The sequence below is a fragment of the Paramisgurnus dabryanus genome, chromosome 19 (assembly GCF_030506205.2).
Source record: "Paramisgurnus dabryanus chromosome 19, PD_genome_1.1, whole genome shotgun sequence".
Taxonomy (NCBI): domain Eukaryota; kingdom Metazoa; phylum Chordata; class Actinopteri; order Cypriniformes; family Cobitidae; genus Paramisgurnus; species Paramisgurnus dabryanus.
In genome coordinates this window covers 27,590,195-27,613,387 of record NC_133355.1, presented here as the reverse complement: position 1 = coordinate 27,613,387, position 23,193 = coordinate 27,590,195, and the positions used below count along the sequence as shown (strand labels likewise).

The 23,193-nt window shown below is 38.3% G+C and overlaps 2 protein-coding genes and 1 long non-coding RNA gene across 7 annotated transcripts in view; 1 reads left to right on the top strand and 2 right to left on the bottom strand.

Moving 5' to 3' along the window:
- LOC135784978 (uncharacterized) overlaps positions 1 to 7,452 on the bottom strand; it is a 48,735-nt gene extending 41,283 nt beyond the window's left edge. The window contains exon 1 of one of the 2 annotated variants that reach the window (XM_073812658.1): positions 6,766 to 7,452. In XM_073812658.1, the coding sequence (XP_073668759.1) occupies positions 6,766 to 6,933 (168 nt within the window). In that variant the 5' untranslated portion in view covers positions 6,934 to 7,452. The remainder of the gene's footprint in view (positions 1 to 6,765) is intronic. The other variant, XM_065294572.2, reaches the window with a different exon arrangement.
- LOC135784925 (uncharacterized) lies at positions 1,750 to 5,855 on the top strand. 3 transcript variants are annotated; one of them, XR_010546256.2, is made up of 9 exons: positions 1,750 to 1,847; positions 2,386 to 2,445; positions 2,589 to 2,676; positions 2,966 to 3,006; positions 3,157 to 3,239; positions 3,540 to 3,618; positions 3,768 to 3,831; positions 4,231 to 4,342; positions 4,723 to 5,855. It is a non-coding gene; the product is annotated as an uncharacterized lncRNA (long non-coding RNA). The 3 variants fall into 3 exon arrangements; XR_010546250.2 differs by having other exon boundaries at positions 4,200 to 4,342; XR_010546244.2 differs by having other exon boundaries at positions 1,751 to 1,847; positions 4,242 to 4,342; positions 4,723 to 5,853.
- Positions 7,453 to 7,887: 435 nt separating the features above from the next.
- sync (syncoilin, intermediate filament protein) lies at positions 7,888 to 22,932 on the bottom strand. 2 transcript variants are annotated; one of them, XM_065294569.1, is made up of 6 exons: positions 22,782 to 22,903; positions 21,414 to 21,679; positions 20,195 to 20,960; positions 10,912 to 11,334; positions 10,676 to 10,804; positions 7,888 to 8,767 (listed from the first exon to the last, which is right to left on the bottom strand). In XM_065294569.1, exons 3-6 carry the CDS (start codon positions 20,945 to 20,947, stop codon positions 8,714 to 8,716), a joined length of 1,359 nt encoding a protein of 452 aa, XP_065150641.1. In that variant the 5' UTR covers positions 20,948 to 20,960; positions 21,414 to 21,679; positions 22,782 to 22,903; the 3' UTR covers positions 7,888 to 8,713. The 2 variants fall into 2 exon arrangements, with proteins under 2 accessions (XP_065150641.1, XP_065150640.1); XM_065294568.1 differs by lacking the exon at positions 21,414 to 21,679 and having other exon boundaries at positions 7,889 to 8,767; positions 22,782 to 22,932.
- Positions 22,933 to 23,193: the final 261 nt, after the last annotated feature.

The window sequence follows — 23,193 nt, the reverse complement described above, 5'->3', positions numbered from 1 at the left end:
ACCTGTATACCTTCTATGTTCTGCTAAACACATGTGTAGTAATGGGTTGTGAGATCTGCTTTGTTACATTTTTTCCAAATATCTTTGTGTTCAGCAGAACATAGAAAGGTATACAGGTTTGAAACATGAGAGGGAGTAATTGCATAAATATAAATTTTTGGTGAACTATCCTTTTATATAATAAATAATTTTGAAATTATTATAGTTAAACGTTTTTTTTTTTTAAAATAAAGTGTTAAATAAGAACATGCTTTTTTGTTTTTTATGTCCACAAATAATGTTTTTTTTAATGTGTTTGTGAAGTACACATGATTAAAACGTTTTATGGACGTTCAGGTCTGACTGGACCAATTTTGAACCGATTTTGAACCAATTGATTGCCTTTCACAATGTTACATAATTGGTGTATGATTAATTTATATGCGTGTTTAAACATACATTTAAACTATGCAGCAACACATTGAAACGTCCAGAAGACGGCACAAGGGACGTGCAGAAAAGACGTGTAATTCACGGCCAGATGACGTCAAAGACGTCCTTTCAACTTTAATTTTGGACAGCCGTGATGGGACATGACGAAGGGCTGTCTTTGCAACGGTCATCACACGTCCAAATGTTTGTTGGGTTAAATCAAGAAAAAAGTCAAGAAAAATATTTTTTGCATGTTTTAAGCACAAATTCACATCAATTATTTTTTTTGTCTTAAAACTAGACTTTTCTTAGGGGATATTTGCTTATCAAGATCTCGATTTAAGAATGTTTAGATTTGTACTGAAAACAAGACAAAAAATACTATTAAGAAGTAAGTCATTTTTTGCAGTGAACCCACAACAATAAAAAGAAGTAAACTTTCAAAAAACGTTTTGTCCCCATTTTTTTATTCATAGATAACAACAAATGAGATTTGAATGATATTTTGACCATTTAAGTATAAAATGTCCCCGGTTTTCATTTAAAAAATCTGGTCACCTTACCATAAACAAGTCCCAGCAAACATTGGTCCGACCGCAACGTCGTGTCCCTGGCCAAAAATAGTCGCGGTATGACGGCACAAATCGGTGAAAATATGTAACACAGAACATTTCATAAAAATGCATTCAGATACATTTGTACATGTCTATAGTTCTATGGGGTTGCATGTATAATTGTTACTTTGACTTTTACTACGTGTGCTTCAATATTTATACCCTGTTGTGAATCGGTTGTCAGAGGACGTCACTAGGTGACGTCTTTTACACGTGCATTTATAGTCCATCATGACCCTCTATAAAAAATCATAAACCTTCTATAAAGTCATTGTGAAATATGCAAATGCTGTGCCTACACCTTGGTTAATACTGCAATAATTAATTTAAGTGCAAAAAGTATTTTTAAGAGGTTGTGAATAGATGTCCACTGACGTCTTTTACACGTCTAGACTAGACTAGTAGGAAAAAAACAGAATTATCTTTATGAAATACACGATTTGTATACAAAGTAAATATATTAACTTTATCTTGTTTAAATAAATTATAATCTTAAAGTGCCCAGTGTGATTGCAAAGCCACAATACATTTTAGTCATTATTACAACCTGCTTTATTATTAAATGTATGCATATAAATGTAAAGAAAGTATATATCCGGTTACCATTTAGGTCTGAGTTGGATGTAATTTCATAAACTGCGCTGCCAAGAATGTTTTAACAAAATATTTTACAAAATCGCGCGATAGGATAGATTTTCTCGCGAGATAGTGTTCACGTGACGTGTTCTCCCGGAAGTACGTCGTGTGCAGCCAGTAAGCCACGAGGAGAGGGTGAATTTACGAAGGAGTTGTGTCTATATATTATATAAAATCTACTATTGGGTAAGTACATTTTGTATTATTTGATTAACGTGCTTAAGTTTTACTTGTTGACGAAGGAACCGAAATAAACGTTGCCAGAATTGTCCACACGTAAAATTAGCTAACGTAGTAGGCTTAAAGTTAATCTGAACTTATACATGGTATACCATAAAGTATGTTTAATGATAGTCAAAGTTATTACTTTAACTTATTTATGTAGCCTTTTGAGAGTTTCTTTCAGAAAGTAAATTATCTGAAAGAGAAAAGTCATTTGGCATGATGGTAATGATTAACATTGCAGATGTAAAATGTTAAATACTGTTCTGTATTAAAAGCTCAGTGTAAGTGTTTGATTAACTTCCTTTGCTTTTGTTTTGTACAAAGGAAAAGCAGAACCTAATCCAAATAAAAATAAACAAGCTGTTTAAAGGACTGTGTCCTACCCAGATCCTCCTCCAAAATATAACCATTCAAATCCAATCCATTTGAAAATACACTTAAACAAATGTGAGATGTTATTTGTGGTGTAAATATCATTACAATTTCATTTTATTTACAGTTGAAGATCAACACAAACCAAATGAAGATGTTGTAGATTCTACAAACAATAAAAAAGAAGGTATGACAAACTGTAGATATGAATTGTGTAGATATGGCTTAAACAGTCTACACATTTGTTAATGTTCTAATTTGTCATATGTCCTTGTTTGTTCTAAAGATCAAGTTTTGTGTCCAACACACTTTTTTTTTTTGTTTACACAGGTGATGGCACACATCATGACAGTAAACATCGGTATCAAGATGGTGTGATTGATCTATACCCTAGAATAAGCTGTGACACTGATGCTGTGTACGTGCTACTGATGCTTTTTTTTGTGCATTCCCACACTATACAAACACATTGCTTGGCTCCAAATTGCATACAGTTCCATCTTTATAATGTCATTCTCATTTATAGGTAAAAATGTATTCCATGAGTCAGGGTTTTGCCTAAATGTCAACATAATATCCCAAACTTTGATATAAAAAGTGATTTATTTTAATATTTTACACTACTATGTATTTTTTAAAATACATTGTGCATGTGTATGTTTATTGTACTTAATGAAATTACATGCAAGGTGTCATTTGTTTCGCAGGGTCACATAATGAACAGCCATCTTACAGACAACCGAAAGAGGCATAGTATTGTTTTCTTGTGTATTGTCATACACCTAAAGCGGATTTTTTGTAATTGTACAGTTATGGTGTTATTCATTCATTAATGTGTCCTTTCTTACCTTAAATAACTTAGCATTTTTTACACCTTTTGTTTTTATTGTCTATATAGTATTGTCTACAATCCCAAATTCTGGATTGACGATCCAGTACCAGTGGGCACCCCAATCCCAGAGAGCATCCATCTGAAACCAGGTGATGGTGATTTACTACTAATCAAGGAACCGGCTTTACTGACGAGATGCGCATGATATCACATGCGATTTATCGTGCATCACAAGATTTCACATTAGTGGCAACACAGCTTAGAGTATAAAAATTTAAATTTCTCTGAATCTGAGTTAATAGTTACAAATACAGAGCTTATAATGTCTGTCATTGCAACCACAAAGACCTAAAAGTACAGCCAGCTGATTTCATAACTAATGCAGTATACTGTGAAGTTATTAACTGTTAAAATATTACACTACCATAACATTAACTCTATTTGTACAGGTGAGGTAACACAACGAAAAAATTACCGGATGGAGACTACCTGATTCTTCACCTATGGCCTCAGCTTCAAATGCAAGAAGTAAGAAATGCTATATGACTGTGTATTTTGCATTATGAATACATCAAAGATGTTGATAAGTTGACCTGCGTAAGTTGTGACATAAAGAATATGTATTTATATTTCCATCTATCTTTCTATAACATTATTTCCATTGTTTTCACATTTAGGTCCAGCAACTGTCTGAGTTGGTGGATATTCTGTCAGAGACTCCGTGGACAACGTTATGAATAGGTATGTATTTCTCTTGATTTGTGTAATCCTGCATAATATTTAAGGAATATATATTGATTACCACCATAATTAACCCAGCTATTTATATTACTTCAATTCAGGATTTAATCCGTCACACATCACTTGTTCAGAAGTTTTAATGTTCGTAGTGACTTAAACAGTTAGCCATACTGAAAACAAGAAATCAAAACATAATTTCAGTGTAAGCCGTTACTTGTCACCCAAACTTATGGATGATGATATAGTTCATAGCACTTGTTACATGGTAGATGAAACAAGTGAAGTTGTGAAGTGTTAACACATAGTGTATGTTTGAACATTGTATGCAATTGCTCATTACTGTTAATTGTGATTTATTGACCTTTTAGGTTATTTGTCTAAGGTGAAGTAATCTTACAGTTCTTTCACAGAATGATGTGAAATTGTCTTATGGCAAAGTTCAATATGAAGGGTGGTGGACATCTGGAAAAGAAGTCTTTTAAAGGCACACCTTTGTATTATGTTATTCAAGGTAATTTGGGGAATGTTATTTTGATGTAATTATATTGATGTAATTTTTATTGTTATGCTTGATCTATTCAGGGGACATCACAGCTCACCTGTCTTTATCAGAAATATCCTGTTCATTTTTTGACAGTTACACACCTAGTTAAGGGTCTTTCTCAAGGGCACCACAGTGGTTTTGTTGAGGGAGGGGACAAATGCTGTTTCCCCCACAACTGATCTAACACTTATTTAAAGCAGAACATATTTTGTACAATAATATATATAATAGTAATATATAATTTTAGCTGTAGACCATAAAGATTTTGAAAGTAAGTGCATGTCATTTACCTCAAAATTTTAGTTGTATTTATTTTAAAAAAGAAGCATATTCTTCTCTTCCTTCAGATGCTGTGAAGAGGTGGAGCCCAAATGCCACCGAATCGGAAATAGATGCAGCTATGGCAGACCACCTCAAGCACGCTCCAGGAAGAGCTGGGGGTGGTGGATACAAAAAAGCCTAACAGCTGTGATGTGTTAAAGAGAGAGTTCACCAAAAAAGGAAAATTGTTATAATTTTCTTATCCACATGTTTCAAACCTGTATACCTTTCTATTTTCTGCTGAACACAAAGATTGAAGAATGTTTGTAACTTCACAACCCATTAACTGTCAATATTTTTTTTTTACAATTGTAGTAATGGGTTGTGAGATCTGCTTTGTTAAAAACAATATATTTAAATATCTTTGTGTTCAGCAGAACATAGAAAGGTATACAGGTTTGAAACATGAGAGGGAATAAATGACTAAATATTAATTTTTGGGTGAACTATCCCTTTATAGAAAGTGTTTTGAAATTGTTATTATAGTTAAATGGTTAAAAAATAAAAAGTGCTAAATCAGAACATGCTTCTTTTTTGGTTATGGCGACAAATAATGTGTTCTTTAATGTGTTTGTGAAGTACACGTGGTTAAAACGTTTTATGGACGTTCAGGTCTGACTGGACCAATTTTGAACCGATTTTGAACCTTTGTGAATATGTGTTAAACCTCAATACAATTGATTGCCTTTCACGATGTTACACAGTGGGTGTATATTCATTTTATATGCATACATTTAAACAATGCAGCAACACATTTAAACATCCAGAAGACGGCACATTTAGACGTCCAGGGACGGGCAGAAAAGACGTGTAATTCACGGCCAAATGACGTCAAAGACGTCCGCTCAACTTTAATTTAGGGTATTTTTCAACCGTGATGGGACGTGACGAAGGGACGTCTTTTCAACGGTCATAAAACGTCCAAATGTTTGCTATATGGGGGCTTAAAACATATATTTAAACTATGCAGGAACACATTTAAACATCCAAAAGACGGCGCATTTAGACGTCCAGGGACGTGCAGAAAAGACGTGTAATTCACGGCCAGATGACGTCAAAGACGTCGGCTCAACTTTCATTTTGGATATATTTTTCAACGCGGACGGGACGTGACGAACGGACGTCTTTTCAACGGTCATCACACGTCCAAATGTTTGTTGGGGTCCATTAAAAACTGCCGTTTTAAAAAAAACCTCACACCAGAGGGACAGTTGTGACATTTTAAACCATCCCCTGAAAAGTTAAAAACACGAAGTCTTGGTGAAATCAATGTACAAACACTCAACTGACTTTCCCATTGTAAAGATACTAGTATGTCTCTATGCTTTTATATTTGCGCATTGAAGACCCGTCACCTCCGATCAACAACACAAAATTATTGAATACATCTTCATATATCAAGCAAGCCACTTCTTAATTTCATCCTCACACTGGTTCATACATGGCAGGTGTAGTAAATATGAACTGTTTAAATCATATTTCATGCGTGCTCACACTACACTACTTTCTACCGGCTGGCTAGAGGAAGTCGGACCGGAAAGGAAAAACGTCACATCACTTATTTCCGCGTTCGAGAAACAGGCGGATACTGGAGCCTTTTTCGTAATTCTCTTCACTGCCAGTACACTTTGAAGCTTTCTGCGAGAGATTTATTTTTTACGTGAGGATAGATATAACTGACAGGACGAAGTAAGAGGATTTTGCACAACAAATCCATAACAAATCGGATTGCTTCCTGTACTGCGGCTTATAGCGAAAGTGAAAGTAAAACTCGAGCGCGCGCTCAAACGCAATTTAAATACCCGATGCCTGAATTTCATACACCACAATTACCCATCCAATACTGTGATAGAATGCATAACCATTTAAATATATTTTTCCTCCCTATAAGTCAAGATAGCCCGACGGGCAGGGCTGGGGATGCATTTTGATAGCCCGACTGCAAATAGCCCCGGGACGTCGGGCTAGCGATTTTGCGAGCCGCATAGGCATGTATTAATTCGTCTAAGTTTGAGTAAGAACATAGTAAAATACTTAAAAACGGTGTTTTTTCTTTAAGCTGTACAAACCTCTCTCTTCACTCCTTCATCTCCTCTTGACCTCAGCTTTGTCTCCAGTAATGCCACCTCTTTCTTCAGCTGAGAGATTTCTGTGATGAAATCATCAATATCCAGCATGGACAAATCAGTTCCTACTGATTTACAGCACATCACGTTCACATCTCTCATCATCAACATCTCAACACTAAAATACACAGAGACAAGACCACACTTAAAACGCAAACTCTTTCTTTCTTTAGTGGGTTTATCGGCGGACTAAAGAGCTGCAGATCGCCTCCTACTGTACTGTAGAGAGAAGACGATCAAAACTTCACTCATCTGTCAAAAGTTTGATGTTTCTTCATGGTCTGGGGCTGTGGGCTGTCACAATGCTGGTTTTAAACCAAAAGTAAAGACTCAATGTCAGTGAATGTACCTATGTCTGTATTGCTCCGGCATCACATTATACAGTTTTCATTAAAGTACTAAACATATTTCACTTAAGCACTAGACCAGTGGTTCACAAACTTTTAATTTTGCAACCTTCTTAATTAGGTATAATCTATCCCAGGAGGACCCACCAACATATTTTTAAATTGAGATATAAGAAAACACAAATTCTTTCATAATCGAGTAGTTTTTATCTTCCTTGTCATTTTATTAATGAAATGGAAGCTGCAATATCAAAATACCTTATGGTATATTATATCAGAATCTATTTCATTGCATTGCTTATCAGTACTTGGACTAAACTGTTATTATACAGCTGAGCTTTTCTCACACATTAATTCCTAATTAATGTGTGAGAAAAAACATAAGACACAATTATGTCACTGTAAATAAATTAAAGAGATAGTTCACTTTAAAATGAAAATTCTGTCATCATTTACTCATCCTCTTTTTGTTCTAAACCTATATGATTTTTTTTCTGATTAACACAAAAGAAGATATTTTGATAAATGATGGCAAACACACAGCAAAGAGTGACCATAGACTTGAATAAGATATTTTCCTACTATAGAAGTCAATGGTCACTATCTGCTGTGTCGAGTCAGGCCTTTGTTCAACACTCCCTTCTTCAAGCCAAGGTCCTGCTTGAAAACAAACTTGAAAACAAAAAACACTCCAAAAGCAATGCTTTAAATCGTTCAAATGTTTATTGACATTTTCCTAATGAAATCCAATAAGGAGAGACTGTAGAAGCATGTTTTACTTAACTTACTTTATTGTTAAGCTACAGATTTTATGGTTGATGTATTGTCCATAACATAATCATTAACAAGTCTTATTTTAACACCTTTAAGCTTTTGAAGCACTTATCACTGTGACAGAGTTAGTATTTTTGTAATATTTTTGTAGTCCGGTAGCCTATGAGTCACATAAACAAAACTTTAATTTAACTTTAATGTTTATCTCAGACCCTTATAACAAGACATAAAATTAACAGTGTGCATAATCCTATTTGTTACATCCATCCTTTCAGCCATCACCCCATCAGTATGCTTAGAGAGGTCTTGCAGTGCCCAAATATGTCCTTGTTTTTGCCCACCTCTGTTGAGAAAAAGCATTCACAGGCACCACTAAATATACAGTAATAGCTTTATTTCTCCTTTCCATTGGCTGATGTACTTTACGACACAGCTATTTTAACAACATTTTGTGTTGTGTAACCTGTCGAATTAAGATTTGAATACTTGCAGCTCTCAGAAACTGACAAGGTTGGTCCTGATATTCAGAGTATGCATTTCATACTTAACAAACATGTCACTTTCACTTTCATTGATATTTGTGGCCTTCATCTACATGCATGTCCATTCTGTGATTATTCATTAGGTGATGGTGAAAACAGGCAGCTTGTATTTGAAAACAAATGTGAAAACAAAAACAAAAAACAATATGCATATCAACAACAGCTATGAAAACAAGATATCAAAGGCATATAATATAAATAATAATCAATAACACAATAATTGGAAGTTTAGGTTTTTTCCACCATCACTGTGTTCTCTTTCTTGCAGAGGCCCTCTATGCTCTCTCTGTAAAAAAAGTAAAGGTGAAAAATGAAGATACGCCATGTTTCCTATGGTAGAATATAACAAATTTCAAAACTGTAAAAAAATCCTGTTTGCCTATTAAATTATTTTGAAGTATAATCAATTCATTTCAACATAGTATTTTTTATATAGTGAGGTGTTGAAAAAAGTTTAAATAACAATCATATTAGATATAACAAGATAACAATACAGGGAGTGCAGAATTATTAGGCAAGTTGTATTTTTGAGGATTACTTTTGTTATTGTACAACTACAGTGCTCTTGGTCAATTCAAAATGTTAACAAACCCTCAAACCTGAACATTTAAGCAGTAAAAGTGAAATTTTGGCTTTATTAAGAGAATATTTCTATGTACATCATTATTAGGCAACTATTAGTGTGCAGAATTATTAGGCAACTAAATGAAAAACAAAGATTTTACCATCTCACTTTTTTCACCTGTTAAAGTGAGAATAATAAACAAACTCTATCATTTACAAAAAGAAAATAATAAAACAATATAATAAAAGAAATATTCTCTTAAGAAAGCCAAAATTTCACTTTTACTACTTAAATGTTCAGGTTTGAGGGTTTGTTAACATTTTGAATTGACCAAGAGCACTGTAGTTGTACAATAACAAAAGTAATCCTCAAAAATACAACTTGCCTAATAATTCTGCACTCCCTGTAGAGCACTTCTATTACTTTGAAAGGGGGCAATCCAACACTCAGTATGGTCACCCTGGTGACTGAAGTCCCACCCTCCAGTTAAAAGAACCAATTATCAGATGATAAAACTTGAGGTAATGAGGCCTTGCGTTATAGCCAAAACGACCTTGAAAAATGTTTTCAGCACAATGTGAGCTTAAATGAATACTCCATTTTATTTAAAAAAAACTCGTAGGATGGACCTCAACAGTTCATAGTTTCAATGCAGTTTATGCAGTTATACAGTTTTGCATAAGAGTCTTATCTAGCAAAACAAGACTTAAACATCTTGGATGACATGGGGGTAAGTAAATTATTGGGATTTTTTATGAAAGTGGAGTATTCCTTTAAGAAAAAATATTGATGTCAGGAGTTGTTTAACACGTCCTTCTCCTCTTCCTCCTCCTTTACCAAGTCTTCTTCCTCCTCCTTTACCATTTGCCCTTCCTCATCCTTCACCACATCCTCCTTCTCTCCCTCCTCCTTCACCATGTCCTCCTCCTATTTCTCCTTCTTTACCAAGTCTTCTCCCTCCTCCTTCACCATTTCCTCTTCCTCATCCTTCACCATGTCCTACTCCTCTACCTCCTCCTTCACCATGTCCTCTTCCTCCTCCTTCACCACGTCCTCCTCCTTTCCCTCCTCTTCTGCCTCCTCCTCTCCCTCCTTCTCCTCTTCCTCCTCCTCCCTCTCCATGTCCTCCATCTTTCCCTCCTCCTCTCTCTCTTCCTCTGCATTCTCCTCCTCTTCCTCCTCCTTCTCTTCAACCTATTTCTTAATTTCTCTGTGGATTCATAGTTTCAAAGCTCAGTGAACTGATTCGGGTCCTTTTATCTATCTATTGAAAGATCTAATTGATGTGTGTTAACTTTGACTCTTAGTGTTTCCACCTTTGTTATTGTTTACTAATTGAGCCTAAGCTGTGCTGACTTGAGGGAACAGTATTGAATGCTAGTGCTTTCCATATGACCAGATGGTGTACGCACTGAGAAATGTAGGGATTTGTGTGTAGAGTTTTGAAGTTACAGTTCACCAAATCCGACTCATGTGTTAAAGCCGGGGAGTAATGTTTATAGTTCAGCAAAATGATTGTGCTTCTTGAAAAATTGCGCTATGGTTTCTAAAATTTTAGTTCAAAAACCTGGTTATAGTGTTTTAGCAATCAAGAAAACTGTAATAGGCACTTTAAGTGCCTGTACTTGCCTATAGAAGAGCAGTTCTCTAGCAATGTCGTTCTTCATCATCTCCAATTCTTCTGTCTTTCTTATCTGGATTTGAAGCTCAATTTTCAGTTGTCGGCTGTTTTCCTCTAAGAGGTCAACTGTCTCCTAAATACAGAACTTTAAACATTCAATACCATGCAATCTAAAATAACATTTTAAAATATATCTAAAGAAATCAAATCAAAGCGAAAAATCCAAAACCTATTACGTACCCGATATTGTTCCACATTTTCCCTCCTCTGATTCTCCATTAATTGGATTCTTTCCTCCAGACAAATCTTCTGGAGTTTCAGCACATGTTCCTCTTCTCTCAGTGGCCCTAGCCTCGTCCTTAGCTCCTGGCACTGTTCTTTAGCTTTGCTAATGGCTTCTGTGGTGGCCTGTCGCCTCTTTAACAGGGATATTAACCGGGGCTCGTAAAACTCTTCAAGAATTTTTATCCCTCCGTGCAGGTATTGCTGTAAGTCGAAAGAGGCCCGTCTTCCCTGTGTCACGTAAGAATGTGTCTTCTTTCTGGTGGATTCCCGAGTGATATTGTTCTGCTGTTGTTGCAGGGCCAGAACGTGATTTTGGTGATCTGAATTGAGCTTAGTGATCTCTTCCGTCATTTTTGCAACAAGGGCCTTTAGCTCCTCCTGAGTCAGAGATTTGTAATAGAAATAGAATTCAGGTGGATTAGTAACACTTTAAAATGCTGTTAAAACATCCTTAACTCTTTCCCCGCCATTGACGAGTTAACTTGTTAATTAAGAGAAAATGCTTTCCTGCCAATGACGAGTTTTCCGGCAATCTGTATTTCCGCTATTATCCACCAGCTGGATCTCTTACATCTTATACAACCCGGAAGTATTCCCTTATCGCAAACAGTTAAAACTCTGTGTATGTGTCCATCAGTCTGATCTCTATTAAAAGTCCTTTACAAAACTGAAATTATTTCAGCTTTTTGCTCAAAATTTTGTATTTTTGAAGAAACCTACCCATATTTGAGAGGTGATTCAATCAAGGTTGTATGAAACTTTTTTTAAAGAATAGGGTATGTTCTTTCTTTAATGTGATATATTGTATGTTTATATATTTAAAGAAGATAATTCTCTGGCATTACATTTTTGTGAAAATTATGAAAAATCATGCCACTGGCTGACAACTTTCCTTAAAAATGCTGGTGGGGAAAGAGTTAAATGAATATTCCACTTTCATAAAAAATTACTCACCCCCATGTCATCCAAGATCTTTCTTTCGATATGATTACATAATATGTAAGGTCACGCTGGTGCGTCACATGGCAAGTTTTTTTTTGTTGCCGAAAATGACAATTGTTTCACAAGATAAGACCCTTATGCCTCAGTTGGGATAATTTAGAGCCGTTTGAAGCTGCATTTAAACTGCAGTTTTAAACTGCACTGAAGCTGTGAGCTGTTGAGGTCCACTTAAGTCCATTATATGGCATAAAATCATGGAATGTTTTCCTCAAAAAAATGTATTTATTTTTGACTGAACAAAGAAAGACATCAACTGTCAGGATTTTGGCTTTATGGTGTAGTGGAGGACTTTTATTATGCTTTTATTTTCATATTATTATGTTTTATTTTTCATCCTATTTTTCATTTTTTAATAACAATCTGAAGCTCACAAATTGTGATTCATATGGAGATCATGTTTTTCTGCTAACGTACAGAATTATGCTCTTTCTGTCTTTTCAGCAAGTACAATGTCCAAGGAAGGACTTAAACATCATGTACCAGCATGTACTGTCCTTTATGATTATGTTTAACGGTTTTTGCTCTTAATCACTGACAACTGAAGGCTATCTTCTAAATGACGTAGAAACGGATGATTGTACGTGTTTCACCATCTTACTATAAATGTGTCTTCAACCTTGTGATCGGGGCTCTTAGGTTTTTAAACTTCTTGCACCATGGGGGTGAGAGCCTATTCTGCAGAATATATAAAATTCAGACAAAGAAAATTCTGTCGACAGTGTGTCTGTGTGATCCTTGACTTTGACTCTTAGTGAGTATTATTTGATGCGGCTAAAATTCCACGACAATAATGGCGACGAGGATGCGGATTCCACAGCTGTAGACTCCAGGTTTGGGAGAGACTGACTGATCACCCCTGAGACAAGAGGTCTCGGGCTCCGTACCCCAGGCCTAAGGGAAGGGAGAGTCTCAACCAGTTCTGAAGTCAAGGCTGACGGAATCTGGAAAAGAACCGTTGTGGTGGCATCTGAATAGATAATATGGTAAGCGTTATTTCGTTCGTGACCATGGGTCAGGGTAATTCGAAAGGGAGTACAAAGTCAATGGATCTGGAAAATGGCGTGTATGCTCGAGTGATCAAATCAAAGGGCACGGGGGCGTTGGAAAGCGTAAAATCTGGGAGAAAAGGTATAATTTTCCTCCTAAAGGGACACTGAGTGTAAAAGCACTCACTTTATTAAGGGAAAAGATCATTGCGGATGGCAGAGAAATGAGAGCACAGAGTAAGATAAGAACCAAGGACAAACTGACTCAGACTAAGTCAGAGCTAAACATTAAGCAAATGTTTTTCCTACATCAGATTCATTACATGATGAACCTAACTTTCTTTTTTTTTTTTCTTCCCTCCTCCCTATGCACCTGCACGTACCCCACCTGGGGTACATTTCCAATTCACAAGGGTACCGCTTCTGGACGATGACCTCCAACCCCCTCCACAACGTCGCCCTCCACCACCACCTGCTCAACAAATCGCACAGATACAACAACCAGCTCAACAAGCCGCACAGATACAACAGCCAGCACGACAAGCACCACCTTCTGCACCCCCGCCACCGCCGATGCAAGAACTGCCACGTGGACCAGAATCAGAGATCATCCACATCCTTGACAGCACTTTTGAAGAGGACAAAGATGATGTTCAGATAAAGACGGAACGGGAGGCAAGGCCTAAGGAAACAGCAGAGAAGCCGTTCACCAGAGAAACAGCTATCTTAAGCTTTTGCCAAGATAGGAGAATGGGCACAGCCACAACATAACAACGCAATTTCTCTTCGCAAGGACAACGCTCCCGAGAGAACAGGCAGCAGAGAGAATGAGAGAAGAGGAGAGGAGATCCGAAAGAAAATGTTTGCTGGTATTGCGGACAGAAAGGACATTTGAAAAACAATGTTTCCATTTCCTGAAAACTAAAGGGACACCGGAATCCCAAGGGAGCACGGGAAACCTGCCGGTGTGTAAAGAAAGGGCCGACTGAAGCCAGGAGGGGGAAGGGGAGCATCGTACGGAGGCGGGTAAGTCCAATCTTGTTTTTTCTGCGGTTCAAATGCCATATTATCTGCTTGCTAATTCTGTTTTTCTGATGTGTGTGAAAGGGAAAGAAACGCTCTATGCAATGAAGAACTTGCTTTGCTTGATGCTGAACGAGAGGCAACATCTCTAAACTGCCTCTCGAAGAAATAATGTTTGAGGGACAGGCATTGTTGTTTATGGTAGACTCTGCTGCAATCAACTCTGTCATACGCAAAGATGAATTCCCATTTGTCACCTTGAGTGGGCAGTTTAACTCATCTATGAGTGCTACGGGGCATATAGTGAGGGAAGAATTTACTGCTCCACTCTGTTGTATGCATGACGGTAACAAGTTTATGCATATGTTCCTTTTATCTGACGCGTGTCCGGTAAACCTCATGGGGAGGGATTTGATGTGTAAAATTAATGCTAGCATCTTATGTAACAACCAAGGCCTGAATATTTCTTGTTGGGATCCCAGAATGTCATCTATATGTATGTCTCTGTCTGTATATGTGTATGAATGGGCCTTTCTGAATGAAGAGTTGCATGCTGAAGGGAAGATAAGATTGCCACAAGCCAGCGAGGTCATTCCAGCTGAAAACATGCATTGCACAAGCTCATGTTGTTGACATAACAGAAAGAGAGTGGCAAGAGAGATGGTTTTCTGTAAAGATAGAGGGTTTTGACTTTAACCCATATATGCTGGAATGACTCATGGTGTGTGGCACTCGTTCAGTTGACAGGAAAGCAGGAACAAATTTTTGATTTTGACAATTCAGTACCCCACATCTCCATTGCAAAAAATACTAGTCAGCCGTTAGAAATGCAGGTGAATTTGCAAAGGCCTGCAGCGAGGCTGTTGATTGGGAACCATTAGCAGATAGCATACAGTTCTCAGAGCAGTTATCAGCACACAGAAGAGATTATGCTGCTTTTTCATGGCTGAGAGAGAGAGAGAGTTGTAAAACAGAAAGCTGTTTCTGCAGATTCCAACTCACAAAACAGTTTGTCAGTACACATGACGTGTGCTAGCATTGATTTACCACAAGAGGTTCTTGACAATGTACCTGATTACCTGTGGGCTAAAGACAAGTATGATGTGGGCTTGATTAAAGGGTGTGAACCAGTAACTATCACCCCAAAGAGTGATTATAGACCATGTAAACCCCAATATCCTCTGAAAAGGGAGGCGCTTGAGGGGATAAGGCCAGTATTTTAGGCATTATTGGGATAATTATTCCCTGCCCACACTCACCTGTGAGAACACCCATTTTTCCTGTACAAAAGGTCAGGGATGCAGGTCAGCCCACAGAGTGGAGGTTTGTTCAAGATCTCCAAGCAGGAAATGCTGCAGTACAAGCAAGGGCACCTCACGTGCCAAACCCTTACACAATTCTCTCACAGATACCAGCTGATGGCCAGTGGTTTTCTGTAGTAGACATTTCAAATGCATTTTTCAGTGTTCCTGTCCATCCTGATAGCCAGTTCTGGTTTGCCTTTACATTTGAAGGAAAGAATTATACTTTTACAAGATTGTGTCAGGGGTACGCCGAGAGCCCCACAATTTATAACTCGGCATTGCATTGTTCATTACAGACACTTGTGTTGGATGATGATGTTGCTCTATTGCAGTACGTGGATGACCTCTTGGTGGCAGCACCGACTCGACAGTCGTGCACAGACAACACCATACGGCTGCTCACTCATCTAGCTGAGGAGGGCCACAAGGTCAACCCCAAAAAGGTACAGTGCTCTGTCCAGAAAGTAACCTTTCTAGGACACGAAATTACACCTATGGGTAAGTCTCTCTCTCCAAAGAGAATAGAGGCAATAGCTAACATACCAAAACCCATTACAAAGAAACAGGTGATGTCATTCTTGGGTATGACATCTTATTGCAGGACTTTTATTGCTAACTATTCTGAGATGCAACAACCATTGCATGATATGATTTATGAGAAACCTTTGGCACCATCAGAGAAGGTAGAATGGACAGAGAAGGCTGAAAAGGCCTTTGTGGAACTAAAACAGACACTACAGCAGGCACCCACTTTAGGTTTGCCAGACCCGAAAAAGCCTTTTGTTCAAACTGTGGATGAAGGAAATGGCTGTATGACATCTGTTTTGTTACAAGAACATGGTGACAAGTTGAGACCAGTTGCATATTTTTCAGGACGCCTTGATGCGGTGGCCAGGGGCCTACCAGGATGTCTCAGGGCTTGAACAGCGCACATCTCACTTGTCTGCAGCAAGATGGCTGCGTTATTCCTGTGCATTGTTTCAGATGTCTAATGTCACAGTTGAAAGATGTACAGTGCTAAACCCGGCGACATTGTTACCTACAACTGGTGAAGGTACACCACATTGTTGTTTGTCTGCCCTACGGGAAGTATGCACACCAAGGCCTGACCTTGCTGACACACTCATACCTAAATGCACCCTCACATATTATGTGGATGGTTCCTCTTCCAGAGATGACAGAGGCATAAATAGGATGGGGTGGGCAGTTGTGTCTGACTTTGAAGTAGTGAAATCCGGATGCTTACCACCTCAGAAATCTGCGAAGGTGGCTGAATTGCATGCACTAACACAAGCTTGTCAACTTGCTACTAATCAATCTATAACCATTTACATTGACTGCTGATTTTACTGACAGTTTCTCTCCTATAACAAATTTTACTCCTTTCTCAAATAGCTGTGTGCAAATGCAAAGCACACACCAAGGAACAGGACGTGATCTCCAGAGGAAATGCACGCACGGATGCGGAAGCGTCTCTCATGACTACTAACGTAGAGTTTTCTCTTACACAGATTTCCCAGGAAAAGGAAGCTGAAACACCACAGGAGTTACTAATAAGCATGCAAACATTTTCTCTTCCAACAGAAATAGCTCTATGGAAATCGTGTGGAGCAACCAAAACTCCTGAAGGGATTTGGATGGGTCCAAATCAAAAACCTTGCTTACCTAAACATTTTTATTCCCATTTTGCTAGGTTGACACATGGGGACCACGGTGACATGCGATACTCTTCAAAATGAAAATGACATGTTGCAATATTGTATTTCTATGTCCTCTGTATTTCAAAATATCTCCAAAGCAGGTTAAATCAGCCCTACCCCGTCCAGTAGAAGAACCATTACACAACATCAAACCAGGGGATTACGTGGTGGTAAAGAACCTCAGGAGGAAATCCTGGAAAGCCAGACGGTGGGAGGGGCCATTTCAGGTTCTGCTGACGACTCACACCGCTGTGAAGGTCGCGGAGCGTGCCACCTGGGTGCACGTTGCCCATTGCCGGAGGTTTGATCCGGGACTGCAAGGTGTAAACCAAAGGGAGGACGGCTAGTCGACTGCTACGGACCACTTTTTCGTATTGGTGGGAACCACAGATACCTGTATACTGCAAGTTTATACGAAGAACGACACGAGAGAACTGCAACAGCTCACAAAGTATTGGAGGACGACTCCAGTATTCTGGGTTTGGTTTGGACACACGCACACGACATCTTTAATGTGGGTAATCGACACGACGCTTGCAGCTTAATAACTGTAATTACAACACCAGCTTTGAGACCCCACATTAATTTAGACACTAAGATAATTTCATTCGAACAAGAAAGCAGGATAGCTTGGCACGACTGCACCGTGTGGTCCTACCAAACCCGAACCTACAAAGGAAATTAATCAACAAGGGCTCACGACCCCAACTCTAACTGTGCTCAGGGCTCACGACCCCAACTCTAACTGTGCTCAGGGCTCACGACCCCAACTCTAACTGTGCTCAATCCGGAATCATCAAGGGCTCACGACCCCAACTCTAACTGTGCTCAATTTCTTCAAGAAAACGAACTATTTTTCTTCTTTCAAAAATGAGGTTCATGATCATACTATGTGTGTGTGCATTTTTACTTTTGCAACTGCACAGAACTATATGTACACTATGGTTAAGGGTAATAACCAGAGCTACGTAACGATGACAGTAAATGAAGTTATGAATAAATCATAAAAAGGGAGGAGTGTAGTGGAGGACTTTTATTATGCTTTTATTTTCATATTATTATGTTTTATTTTTCATCCTATTTTTCATTTTTTAATAACAATCTGAAGCTCACAAATTGTGATTCATATGGAGATCATGTTTTTCTGCTAACGTACAGAATTATGCTCTTTCTGTCTTTTCAGCAAGTACAATGTCCAAGGAAGGACTTAAACATCATGTACCAGCATGTACTGTCCTTTATGATTATGTTTAACGGTTTTTGCTCTTAATCACTGACAACTGAAGGCTATCTTCTAAATGACGTAGAAACGGATGATTGTACGTGTTTCACCATCTTACTATAAATGTGTCTTCAACCTTGTGATCGGGGCTCTTAGGTTTTTAAACTTCTTGCACCATGGGGGTGAGAGCCTATTCTGCAGAATATATAAAATTCAGACAAAGAAAATTCTGTCGACAGTGTGTCTGTGTGATCCTTGACTTTGACTCTTAGTGAGTATTATTTGATGCGGCTAAAATTCCACGACAATGGTCATAGTTTTGTTCTAGTTTTATGTCAGGATCGTGACAGCCCCATGTATGTTATGTATAGCACATGGTCATTGTTGTTTGTTGACTTTGGCCATGTGCTTTCCCCTGTCTCTTCAGACCCCACCCAATGTTTCCTCATTAATAATCTTGTTATTGGTTCACTGCCCTCAACTGTTGCCCTCATTAGTTCTCCCCTATTTAATGCCCTTGTGTTTGCTGTACTGTGCTGATTTGTTTGTATATTCCCAGTTTAATGTCAAGTCTTGTTGAATCTAGTGCATTATAAAGACAAGTCTTGAGTCAAGGTTTAATGTCAAGTTGTTTGTTAATTTAGTCTAGTCTGTCTTTTGTTGTTTGCAAAGTTTTATTGCTTGCCCCCTAGTGGGTTTTTGTTTTTCTGTTTTTTTTATAAAAGTCTTGTGCATTCATCTGTTGTCTGCCCCTGGGTTCTGTCTTACTGATCCTGACAAAATGTTCCAGCCAGCTAGAACACAGCAGACATCAATGGACCCATCCTGGGCCGCCCATCACAGCCACCATGCCCACTTACTGTTTGGCCTTCAGCAGACGGATATGGATGTGCGGTCTTTTACCCTGGAGTTCCTGGGGGCAGCACATCAAAAGGGGTTCAAACGAGGCAGAATTGAAAATAATTTTTAATAGCTGCTTTAATTAGCCCCTTAACTCCAGGAATGTGGAGCTGCTGAGGCCCTTGGGCTTTGTGGACATGGTCCGGTACGTTATGAACTGGTCCGAGCCCAAGGCCGCACCTCCAGCCTCAATGGCATTGATTCATCCTGGTCGTTGCATCCTTGGAAGAGCTTGCTCCTCACACCTCAACTCCTGAAGGTTCTGTCGCACCAGTTCGCCTAAGTGGGAAGAGTGGGAAAAGGACGTCATGGAATACAGGGTTGGACACCTCCTCCACGGAGTTGGCCATGCCAGCGGCAGCCCTCCCAGACCATGGTACACCCACTGCTCATCACTTCATTCACTTTATCATCACCCTCCTCATCCTGCCTCACTCTCCATGTCCTCTTTTGACTCTCTCCCATACCCTCTTAGCCCTTGTTTGCCCAAGCCTGTTTCCATTCCTACTCCCTTGGTACCCTGTAACCCTAGTTTGCCCCCTTTTGCTGCCCCTGTCACTCCTGCCTCTGCCCTGCCACTGTCTGCCCCCCCCTGCAATGGCCCCTGCCAAGCCTGGGAAGAGGTACTGTCACGATCCTGGCCTTATGGTCATTGTTTTGTTTTAGTTTTGTGTCAGGATTGTGACAGCCCCATGTATGTTAGGTGTAGCACATAGTCATTGTTGTTTGTTGACTTTGGCCATGTGCTGTTCCCGGTATGTTCCCAGACCTCTCCAGTTTTTCTGTTTTTGTTTAATAAAAGTCTTGTGTGTTCATCTGTTGTCTGCTCCTGGGTTCTGTCCTACCGATCCTGACATAAACATCTTTGATAACATGGGGGTGAGTGAATTATCAGAATTTTTTATGAAAGTGAAATATTCCTTTAAAGTATCTTGTGCCCTAAAGGTTATGAACTGAAAGATCTCAAACTAAATGGTTTATTTAGTAAGAACAAATCTTAACCATAATCTAAAATATTTTCTGGAAGTTTTTTAAATAACCTGTAGTGATAAGTATGATTTGTAGACCACCCCAATCGCCCCATGGTTCATTCAATATTACCTGAGCTTTGTTAAGTTGCTCCACCTCATTATGTTGTGTTATAAGCTCTACTTGTCTCTGTGCACATTCTCGAGCCACTATAAATAGCCGTCTCTTAGTCATTAAAGTCTCTTCCTGGAACCTGTGTTTCTCCAGTTTGACTTTGGACAGAAAACCTTGCTCCTTCCCTAGACTCTTCCTTAAAGTCGTCAACTCCTGGGCCATGGGCTCCTCGAGGTCCAGAAGCTCCCGAACCAGCTCATCTCTTCTGCGCTCCAACTGGCCCACCTCCTCGATACATGCCTCAAATGCTGCTTCCAGCTCTTTTATGTTCATGACAGTTGACAACTCGTGTGCTGTCTCAACAGGACTGCCCAGAGAATCATCTTTGACCTGAAACATAGTTTTCTTTTCCTCAGGAATGAATGGCTCTCTGAACACGATTGCTTTTATGCATGCATTCCTGTCAGTTTTGTCATCTGGTTCTGAAAATACATCCATTGATGTAGATGTGATTTTGTGGGTTCCCTCAAAAACATCTAATTGTGCCAACATCTGTTGCATAAGTCCATTAAACTCAGCTTGCAAGACCTCTCTGCATTTTGGTGAGTAGTTCATGGGCTCTACAGGCAGAGTAAGAGTTGCTTCAATCTCTTCCAAGCAATCTTCAAAGTAATCTTCATCTTCCTCGTTAATAAATAAAGGTTCACACGTTCCCTCGTTCTCTGATGGAGATCCATAACCTTCCTCAAAGTTCATTTCATGATCCTCCATTGTATATGTTCACCTATCAAAACCAGGGATGAAATGGGTTAAATCTATGAAGCGGTTTTAGCATTTCTTGAATTTCACAAATGCTAGACTCAATACACTGGGCAAAGTATTAACATTCTTGTGATGGTGTTGATGTTGGTGAGGGGAAATTTGAAGCTAATACGTCATTCAGGAACAGCTGCAAACTTGTTGAACAGCTGAGTGATAATGAAGCATATTTATACATAGTGTTCGAACAAAGACCTTAAATTGAATTCTGCGAATGAGCATATAATCAGTGGTAAAGAACATATAGTCTATATAGACACCTATATGCATGCACTTGCATTTAGCAAACTTTAAAATGTTTTAACAAATAAGCAACTAAATACTGTCAATGCTTGGTACTGGATCACTTCAAACCAGAGAAAAATAACATTTGCTAACATTTAGTCTCCCCAAATGAACTATGATCTTAAAAGCCCACCGCATGACTTCTTGGTGGACATTGCTGGTATTTTTCATGTCTGTATCGCTGGGGCACAGAAAGCAGCTGCAGCAAACCTCCAGACCGGAGCATTAGATTCCAACAGTGCCAATGACCTCAAAGCCCTCGTCTCAGACAACTGTTCATTCCTTCATCATGTTTATACATGCTCTATATTTGAAACACTAACATTTTCCTTCCAATCACCCGTTGTTTGTTATGATTTTTTTTTTAAAGAGCATGTGTTGTGAAGTGACCAAAAACAACTGTAATCAAAGCAGAATGTAGATAAACACTGCCGTTAAGATGTATTGACAAACTTGAAAATGTTTCTTGTAATCTTAAAAGTCCTTTAATCTGAAGGTGCATGTTTAAACAGTTAAAAAGATTTTGTATACAAAACTATAATTGAGCCAACATAACTAAAGAAACCCTAATATTTATTTTTATTTTATTCAATGGATGACTTGGACCAAATACTGAAGAAACAAAAACAGGAAACTGGAAACATGCAATGAATTTGAGCTCTGTTTAGGGTTTCAGTATAACCACATAAACAAACAGCTTTCGTGGAACAAACTTAATTTCCGGTAAACTCTGCAAAGAATCAATAACAACTTAATCGGAAGTTAAGTTCTGCCCAGATGCGTAACCGCGACAACGCACATGCGTCTGATGAAACCGTCTATAGAAAATGTAAAGAAACATCACTAGTTTAATGTTCAATATTAATGGTCATTTTATTAATGAATAACATTCAGAAAATGTAATCTTTAGACTTTAGTTAATGCAAGTTAATATAACCACCAAACTATTGGCATTTGAATAATCGACTGAGAACTTAACAGCGGTGCATCTCTAATAAAAATGTATACTAAGTTTGTCAGGATAGAAGTATTTGCATTGCAAATGCGTAAATATAAAAATATATAAATAATTTAAAATATCTCAGAGTAAGACCTAAAAACCCTGCTTGATAAAAGCCAATACTACAATCTTGCAAATGTTAGGCAGATTATAAAATGATAAAACATTTTGGATTTATTGTATATGCTTTTGGTCATAACTCCTATAATAATTACATTTAATGTTATTGTATAGTTTTGATGAATTCACTATTAATCTAAACTGTGTGTAAATATAAATAAAAAAATGACTAAGTGTTTTAAAACTTAGTGTACATGAATAAAACACTGCATCTTTCTTAAACCATTTCCTTGAATAGAAACAAATTGTGAAAGAAACATCATAAGGACATTGTGCAGTATAAATAACTGCAGAAGTTAAATTAGGATACTTTGACAATATTAATATGCTAAAACTAAGTAGAAACCTGTAATAAATATATACATTTATAAATAAACTTACCTCAACCTAAATACAGAGGTTCCAGGACAATGACCATGAACTGAACCCGAACTAAAGAGCTGGTAGCAAACTGAACAAGGGGCAAGAGAGTCTGGCCTTGCTCTCCGTCTAAGCTTAAACATATGGTGCAGGTCTCCCAGGCAACTTTTAATCTGTTTATATTTATTAATAAACACTAAGGAAAAGAAATATGATCTATACAGCATGGGCTGAACATCGAGGTGATCAGCATTCGTGAGGTCCAGTGGGAGGTGACCTACTCACAGGAACCAATAGAATGCCAAAAAGCAAATTTTATGCCGATGAATTTGTTCACTATCCAATGGGTGTCAACTGCAGGGTCCTCACATGGAAATGACACAGCAGAAGAATTCATAAGGGGTGGCCACACAGGAGTGACAGGGTGTAGTAA

Excerpts from the sequence above, each read along its gene's own strand:
- sync (XM_065294568.1), bottom strand. The coding sequence starts at position 20,947 with ATGGAGGATCATGAAATGAACTTTGAGGAAGGTTATGGATCTCCATCA. Across the intron at positions 11,335-20,194 it reads AGCAACTTAACAAAGCTCAG|GAGGAGCTAAAGGCCCTTGT; the intron begins GTAATATTGAAT and ends TCTCTGACTCAG. Across the intron at positions 8,768-10,675 it reads AACTGCTCTTCTATAGGCAA|AGCATAGAGGGCCTCTGCAA; the intron begins GTACAGGCACTT and ends TTTTACAGAGAG.